This window comes from Grammomys surdaster, unplaced genomic scaffold, assembly GCF_004785775.1.
Source record: "Grammomys surdaster isolate TR1022 unplaced genomic scaffold, NIH_TR_1.0 843, whole genome shotgun sequence".
Taxonomy (NCBI): Eukaryota; Metazoa; Chordata; class Mammalia; order Rodentia; family Muridae; genus Grammomys; species Grammomys surdaster.
Window position 1 is genome coordinate 1,002,799 of NW_021605262.1, and position 9,011 is coordinate 1,011,809.

At 47.0% G+C, this 9,011-nt stretch overlaps 1 protein-coding gene across 1 annotated transcript in view; it reads right to left on the reverse strand.

Annotated features, from left to right (window-relative positions):
• The window catches only part of Srd5a1 (steroid 5 alpha-reductase 1), a 33,841-nt gene extending 25,372 nt beyond the window's left edge, over positions 1–8,469 (reverse strand). The window contains exon 1 of the mRNA XM_028782729.1: positions 8,108–8,469. Coding sequence (XP_028638562.1) covers positions 8,108–8,388 — 281 coding nt within the window. The 5' untranslated portion in view covers positions 8,389–8,469. The remainder of the gene's footprint in view (positions 1–8,107) is intronic.
• Positions 8,470–9,011: the final 542 nt, after the last annotated feature.

Genomic DNA, 9,011 nt, shown 5'->3' on the forward strand with positions numbered 1-9,011 from the left:
CCAGTCCCCTAACTAGCAGCCCAAGCCACCAAACTAGCAGCCCAAGGTGGCCCCCACTTGGCTGAGGCGCTCAGGTTCTCTGCCCCGCCCCACCAAAGGGTCTGCTCTGCCCCTGCTACCCAGGAAGTGGCCTTTGCATTTGCAGGGCTGCCTCTGTTCTCTCACTTGCCTAGGATTAATCCTGTCATTTCAAACCCAAAGGCTTGGACCCAGAACGCTCAACAAAATTTTAGGGAGCACTCCCTTTGTTTCTAACCTCATGTTTTCAGAAGGTCTTCACTGGCATCGAGCCTGGAAGAATACATACACGGACAGGCCCGTATGTATGAGAGGGGAAACAGAACTTCTCAGCATTTATCAAGCCCTTGGATGTGTCAGTACCGTGTGAGCTTCACACAGTAAGTAGACTATTTGTCATGAATGCCAGTCCTACATGGTAAGGCATTAGGAAGAAACAGCTCATGTTATTGGTGGGAAATCCTGTACAGTGTAGGCATTTACCCCAAGAAAGGACGTTGTTGGGATAGCCCTGATAGCAGGCAAACTCAGAATGGGCTGTTTGTCAAAATCTATTAAAGAACAAACAAGAGGCAGAGGCAGGAGGATTTCTGTGAGTTCAAGGCAGGTCAGGGCCATAGTGGGACCCTGTCATTGCCAAATATGAATAACAATGAAAGCACAGATAACTAAAAGTGGAAGGTAATGAGGGAGAACAGGTCTGTCTTATGCCTAAGCCTGTTAACAAGTACTTGCAAAAGGCTCTGCTGAAAGCTTGGCTTTCACAATAGCCAGCTTACAAAACAGGTGAACAGAAGAGCATCTCTGCAAGCCATAATGTCTCCCGTAGTCCGGCATTTGAAGGTTTGGCTCCCTGTTTGGGGAGACTTAGGAGATAAAGCTTCGCTGGAGGAAGTGTCTCACTGGGGACAGTTTTGAGCTTGGAAATGTGCTACTTTGAGGTCCTTCTGTTTCCTGCTTCTTCTGATCTGAGATGTGACCTGATCTTGTTCTGCCACCAAGCCTGGGGGGGACACTTACCCGAGACAGGAGTGCTTCCTTCTATGAGCTTCCTTGCTCGCCCGGTGTTTTCTCAAAGTGACAGAAAAGTAACAAATTCGTTATGTGCTTTGTCTTGGGCAGACACTTTATTACTGATCCTCTGAGTCAAGAACTGTAGATTCAAAATGCTTTCTGTGATTCTCTCCTCGTTTGCTTTCAAAGCCCACCTGACCTCAACTCTCTGGAATGTGCAAAACCTGCGACTGTGCTGGTATTTTCTTTCTGTCCTCTGCCACCCCCAAAGGTGTGTGTCTTCCCCTTCCAGACCTCTCTGCTTGTTTTACCTCCAAAAGGGGAAATAAGAATATTGGCTTGTCTGGCTTCACTACCCCATAGCTTAGGGTGGTGAAATAGGTGTGCCATTTTTGCCAACCACCTTCCTGTCTGAGTCAAATCCCTGTCCTCAAACAATAAAAAAAAAAAAAAATCCCTTTGTCTGGTACAAGCCTAACTGTCTGCCACAAGGGCTATGGGAGCCCCAAACTCTGCAAACAACACTTTAAGACCCTACCCTCACCCCCCATCCTCAGCCCTGCTCTTCTTCCCAGATTTGCTGAGATTAAAGGCATGTGCCGTTACACTTGGCTTTATCTGTTTTATTTTGTTTGATCTTTAATAGACTTTGACAAACAGTATTGGCAATCTTTCAGCCTTCTGTCACTGGCCTGATCTTGGTCTGATACCAAGCCTGGGGTAGACACTTATCTCTAGTCAGGAGTGCTTCCCTTCTATGAGCTGTGTCCTCAGGTCTCTTTTCTGAGACAGGTAAGAAAGGATTCCCATTGACTAGTCCTTTGGAAACTGAGTAATTCAGTTACTAAATTCCAAAGGATTGTGTGTGGATTTTTCCAACACATTTTAGGTAGGCCTACCTAAAATGTAAACAAGTAAGTGTTCGTCCCTAAACTCAGAAAGCATTGAAAGAAGGTGAAATAGTATTTTAAAGAGAGAACAAGCAGGCAGGCAGGCAGGCAGGCAAGCAAAGCTGGGCAGCAGACAGGAGGATGCAAAGTGTAAGGGCAGCCTGGACTTCACAATGAGGTCCTGTGTCAAAGAGCCAAACAAAATATGCTGCTATGGGGCCTGCTAGCTTTGGTTGATTACTTATTATTAAGGAAAATAAAAAGTCCAAAGCTGAACCCTGTCCCATTTTGTCAGAAATATAAGTTGGACTCAGTCCTTTTAATGACTGCCACTAGCCAGTCAGGGACAACCTGGCTGCAGGCCCGGTTCCTCAGGTCTCCTCTCTGAGACAGGTAAGAAGGGATTTCTACTGACTAGTCCCACTGGAAACTGAGAAATTTAGTGTCAGGATGTGTTGACATCGGTGTTTTTCTGACGCGTGATTAATAAATATTCTAAAACAAGAACTCTCCGGTTTTGTGTTTTAAGGCAAAAATCCCTTATGCAGCTCAACGAGGCTGACTTACAAACTATGGCTCAACCAAACCAACACCGTTAACAGTAATGAAGGGACTGGAGAGATGGTGGTTCAGAGATCCATCCGCATGGGAGCTCCCAATCCTCTTGTCATTTATTTCCGAGTATCTGACATCTCCGGTACCGCATCGTTGAGTGCAGACGAGACATTCGCGCAGGCAAAAACATTCAGACACATAACATTTTTTTAAAAAAAAAAAAAACAAAAAAACAAAACCGGTATTTAACCCAAATCTCTTTTATTCCATGTTTCAAGCAGATCTGATGAGTGAAGTGTTCTGAAGTTTGTTGGCAAACTGAGAGGTGTGCTCAGGATTCTTAGCATGCTTTCCTTTGCCTGGGTGGCCAGGAAGAGCTCTCAGTATCTGAGGGGTTTAAGATCGCAAACGTGAGCAGCTAAAAGCAAGTGTGCCACCGCCGCCACCGCCGAGAATCCAAGGCAGTGCCAGCTCCCAGGGGCTTTAGCTTTCCATATGTTTTTTTTTTTTTTTAAAAAAAGAAAACATTTTGGAAGCATTTTATTATAAAACCTTAAGAACAAACAACTATTAGGGTCCCAGACCAAGCTTGGTGGCAGCGGCAGGGGTACACGCCTTTAAGTACCAGCACTCGGGAGGCAGAGGCAGGTGGATTTCTGAGTTCAAGGCCAGCGTGGTCTGCAGAGTGAGTTCTAGGACAGCCAGGGCTATACAGAGAAACCCTGTCTAGAGAATTTTAAAAAGAAGAAGAAGAAGAAGAAGAAGAAGAAGAAGAGGAGGAGGAGGAGGAGGAGGAGGAGGAGGAGGAGGAGGAGGAGGAGGAGGAGGAGGAGAATGTCAGGCCAGAGTAATCGCTGCCTTCCCCGTGTCCAACCTCATAGTTGATTCTGGGGTCTTTACTTGCTACACAGAAAGACAGACATGTCACCTAAGGTCTCCTAGTGTGTCTGGATTCTAGGTGAATGAAGCTCCACTCTTGCTTCTCCAGGGCTTGGGCGCCAGAGAACTAAGAGGCATGTCTCCTCCTGCAAGTCAGGGACAGTTCAGCAGACGTCTCTCGCCCTCACCCCCAGCACCGCCTCCGCCCCAATCTCAGAGTCCTGCCCTTCTTCCTATTGACAACCTCTCAGCCTTCTGCCAATGGCGAGTTGGGACAACCTGGCTGCAGGCTCATGTCCTCTGGTCTCCTCTTTGAGACAGGTAAGAAGGGATTCCCATTCAGCCGTGTGTGCCTTAACTCCTGCAGGGCTTCCAACGTTTCCCTCTCTGCCTGTCTGTGTGTCAAAAGGACAGTCCTTTTCAGTGATTTCCTTCCTCCCGGGCAGGAGACCTTTCACTAATATGCTCAATTTTACAAATAATGTTTTGTTTTTAAAAGGACCGCCTGGTACAGCATTGTATCTTCTTTGTTTTCTTGAGACAGGTCCCACTATGTAGCCCAGGTTGACTTTGAACTTGAGAAGATGACTGAAAGCTCATTTTTCACAGGTGATCTAGGGATGACATTTAATGAGGTTAGGTAGTTAATTGTAAATAGGGTTGTAGCGGTTTGAATAGTGAATGAGTCTATGGCCCCCAAAGACTCATTCGTTTGAATGCTTGTCCATAGGGAGTGGCACTATTAGGAGGTGTGACCTTGTTGGAGGAAATGTGTCACTGTAGGGGCATGTTTTGAGGTCTCCTATACTCAAGTTATTTCCGGTGGCACAGTCTCCTTCTGCTGCCTGTAGATGAACTGTCAGCTCCTTCTCCAGCACCTCGTCTGCCTGCATCCTGCCACGACCATATGGACCAAAACTCTGAAGCTGTAAGCCAGCCTCGATTAAATGTTTTCCTTTATTAGGGTTGCCCTGTTCATGGTATGTCTTCATAGCAATGGAAACCCTAACTAAAATAGAGAAATGAACTTTCCAGCCGGGCATGGTGGCACACACCTTTAATCCTAGCACTCAGGAGGTAGAGGCAGGTGGATCTCTTGAGTTCAAGGCCTGCACTACAGAGTGAGTTTCAAGACAGCTAGGGCTACAGAAAGAAATCTTGTCTCAGAAAACCAAAAATAAGTAAGTAAATAAATACATAAATAAATAAAGTGAATTTTCCATGTAAGTTGAAAAAAAATGTTTTTCAGGGTCTCTGGGTTCTAACTCAGAGTGCTGGGATTAAAGGAGTAATGACATCACCACCCATATAGGTTGAAAATGTACAGTTATATTAAATTATGTAATACTCCAATAAAGTCTGAGATGGACTTATCTCTCCTCATGTTCACCCTCATCTTCACCCTCTCTCTCCTCTCCTGGGGATCAAACTGAATTCTTTATGAAGGTAGGGCACCAAGAATTTAGTAATTTCCAAGTTAAGTGAAATTTCTGAAACACCAATAGCTTTAAAAAATTCACAGTGATCAAATATATATTTGCAGCAAACACTGGTGTAGGAGAGAATTTCAACCTTGGCGACTTTTGTCTTCACAAGCTCTGTGTCATTAAGTATCATATATACAGGGCACAAGAAAAAAAATCAAAATCAAACTGAAAAAAATCAAACTGAAGTGTTTGGGGGTGGGTAGAAAAACTAGGAGAAGAACACAAGTTCTTTTAGTGAGAAGTAGACTAATTTTGTCTACCTTGGAAGGTTTAAAAAGTAATATTATGTACAAGATATGAAGGTAAAGAGGGAAATATAAGCAAGGTAGAAAGGAACCATCAAAAAGAAGAGATAGCCCAGAAGAGGATGATAGTTAGAAGGCTGAATTTTGGGTAAAAGAACTTAGAACAATGGATTATTTCTGTATGAGAAAGAATTCTGTGTGGTAGAATGTCCCCCCCCCCTCAGTTGAATAGCTGGATTGCCCCAGAATGGGAAGAAAGAAACAAAGTAAAACTAAAGATGAATCAGGTCGCCAGGGGACCAAGCAGGTGGCCCCCGTTTGTGAAGCATGTTACAAAAACGCCTGTGCTGCATGCACGTTTAGGATACATGTTTTCCCACTGCTAGATATTAGTGCCGGCACTAACGTCACATGTTACCCTTGCGTGAAGCTCTGGGGGAACTGAGACCCCAGTCCTCGAATTGAGAGGTCCAGTTTGATGGTTACAACTGGTCTCAGCTCATTCCCACTGGACCTTCGACTTCTTCCATTGCTTATCGCTAAGGCAGGTGCAAACCTGAATTTGCCACTGTGCCTCATTCTCAACTCTGTACCTACTTCATGACAGGCAAATGCACAGGTTTTAACAAGATCGTGTAAGAACCAGCACTTTGGGATGACAGGGTCTACGGAACAGTGAAAAGAGCCTCAGAGTGGGCTCATGAGAACAGTTCCTTCTAAGCTTCCCCTGTTGACGGGCCTGAGATAAGGGTGCTTGTGAACACTTATCTCCAGTTACCATCCCTTGTTCATAGGACCAGATTGGACTTCAGTGGAAGTACAACATCAAAAGGGGAAAAGGTGACAGCTGTTCAAATAAGAATCGCTTTCGCCGAGTACTAATGACAGAAAAATCCAAAAGGAGTTACAGAGGGGCTAGCACGCACGTGTTCCTGACAAGACTTATCTATCCCAAGACTCTGCCAACACCAGAACCTTGGGCAATGGTCACCACAACCTTACACCAAAAATAACTTCTGCAAGGATGTCTGTTTTAACCTTAGACTGTTGACTCTATCCCTGCCCCTTATAACGCTTTAAGCCAAGTATTAGTCTTAAAATACTGTATGTAATCCTTAGGCTGCTTTTGGTAATCTTTTTGGCTGTACAATCTAATATGGCTCATACACTCTCATTCCAATAGACTGAATCCCCTCTCTTAGGGTTAAGGATGGAAGGCCCTTCTCAGAGCCTTCTCAGAGCCTTTACTGCACATCTTAAGGGATTGGTTTGCCACTATGCTACGTTCTCAGTCCAAAGGGAATCTCCGGAATTTGTGACTTAGACCGACATACCTCTAGCACTTTGCCTCGAAGGACCTGCTTTTATCCATTGGAGATACACACAGACATAAATTTTTGGTGTTCTTATGGAGGTACTTTTGTGATCGAGAGTTCAGTGGATATTCAAACAATGGTAATGTCCCAGTCTTTCATAAAAATAAACCAGGCACTTTGATAACAGCTTTGTTTCATAGACTATATCTTTTCTGTAGTTGTGTGTGTCTGTGTGTGAGAGGGAGGGAGGAAGAGAGGGAGCGGAGGAGGAAGAGAAGGAGGGAGGAAGGGGAGGAGGGAGGGAGGGAAGGAGGAAGGGAAGGAGGGACAGAAGGAAGGAGGGAGAGAGGGAGGGAGGAAGGGAAGGAGGGGGGAGGGAGGGAGGGAAGGGGAGAGAGAGAGAGAGAGAGAGAGAGAGAGAGAGAGAGAGATGCATGTATGCCATGGAGCACGTATGTAGGTCAGAAGACAACCTCAGCTGTTGATGTGACAACCCCAACTGTTGCTGTTTGCCTTCTACCTGTTGTTCACTGCTGTCTATATCACCATCTTACCTAGCCCCTGAGCCTCAGGGCTTCTCCTATCTTTGCCTTCCATGTCCCTAACAGGGAAGCTTGCGTGGGCTGCAAACTCAGGTCCTTAGGCTTGAATGACTACTCACCCACTAAGCTATCTCCTCAGCTTCTGGAATACTCTAATCAACAATTTAGGGGTACATAGAACTCAGTCTTCCCTGTATGTTGACTGTGCCCCCATATAAAATGCCTGCATCAAAACTGCTGAGAAACACATCAAATCAACTCCCCGAGTCCTGCGTGGCGGCTGTGCACACCTTTAATCCCAGCATGTACATGGAACTCTGCAAGTTCAAGGCCAGTCTGGTCTATAAAGTAAGTTCCAGGACAGCCAGGCTGTTACACAGAGAAACTCATCTTGCAAAAACAAACAAAACAAAACACCAAACACTAATCAACTTCCATACTATGGACTTGTGGGCACTCGATCTCACTGGAATATAAGAGGCTATTAACACAACACTGAATTCTCCCAGCCTCTCTAGGAAATGAATATTTTAGGATCTGAGAGGATAAGAATCATGTCCCCAATGTCACAGAGCTCAGCTTCCTTAGATACAGAGGCATCCTTTTTACTGTGCAGTTTCCAGAATCTAGATGAAAACATTTAAACGTTATTTATAAATGTTGAGTCAGTTAAGGATAAGACCTGGAGACAGTCCAGTCCAGTTTATTAGAAAACCCAGACTTGAGGCGGTCACTAAAACACTTTTCACATAACACCTCCTGGGAAAGATTCATACCCTCTCAAACAGAGAAAGCAAAACATCTCAGAAACTGCTCAAGTCCACATTCGGGGTCCAGAGTGGTTCCAGAGTAGGTTGTTAGCAAGCTGAAGCTAGGTCACTTGGCTATGAGACAGGTTACTAGATTCCCCAAGGGGGAAACAGTAGAAATACAGTAACATCACCCTGCTTGGGTGACATCGCAGATACTCCTTAGAGCGGAGTTTGCTGATGGTCAGAGAAGAAATCCAGACCACTGTGCCACTATCCCTGACGAGACACGGACTTCCACCACTTCTGTGCTGTCCTTCCTACCTCCCTTTCTAGACAATCCTATATATTTCGGAATTAAGTCTCTGAGCCGCGGGTCCTCGGGAGCGAGCGCAGGAGGGAAGATCATTACCTTTGCACATAGTGGATCAGAAACATAGCCAGCAGGATACGGTTAGGCAGGTTGCCCAGTTGTACGGCTGCAGGACGGATGCACTCATACAGTGGCCAGGCCAACGAGGGCAGCTCCTGTAGGAACCAGGCAGGTCGCGCCGGCACTCGGTGGCCGGACCACTCTGACGAGTAGCGGCCATAGGCAGAGCCCAGCAACTGGAGCCCCACGAAGGCCACGAAGGCCATGAAACCCTCCAGGTAGACCAGCGCATCCAGCAGGCACAACTCATCCAACTCCATAGCTGAGGTCGAGCAGCGTGCTCCATACCCGGGTGTCCAAGTGGAGCCACATATAAGCCCAGGAGGAGGGCGCAGAGCAGCCCACACGGGCAAGCGCTCAAGCAGTGCGTACCTGCCCAGGGGAGGGGCGAGCCACCTGCTCGGGCGGGGACAGGACCACGGGCTTGCACCACTAGACCGTACCCTTCCGCCCGGAATCCAATGGAGAGCCCGATTGGACAAACCCCGCCCACACAGGGGCTCCGCCCCATTGGGGGAGGGTGTTTTAGTCTAGAGCCCCGCCCCCCAGATTTTGGAGCGCTACACATTGGCCCAGAGCTCCATCGGCTCCCGATGAGTGCAGCCGGAGCTCCGCCCCCTCAGTGCCACAGCAGAGCCCCACTGCCTCGCAACACCCACAAAGTCCCGCCTACACAGCAAAGACCCCCGCCTCTTCTCTTGGAACAGAATCTCGCTCCGCCCAACTCGGCAACCACGCCCCTCCACGATCTGGCCAGGACAGTAACAGTTCTGCCAACACTCCCGTGACACTCTGCGCACGCGCCACGATCTTGTCGTCCATGCAGGTGCCTGAGTCTCCGTGTAAGACGGAAAGATTCACGCTCAGTGGCGTTTGGGGTTGT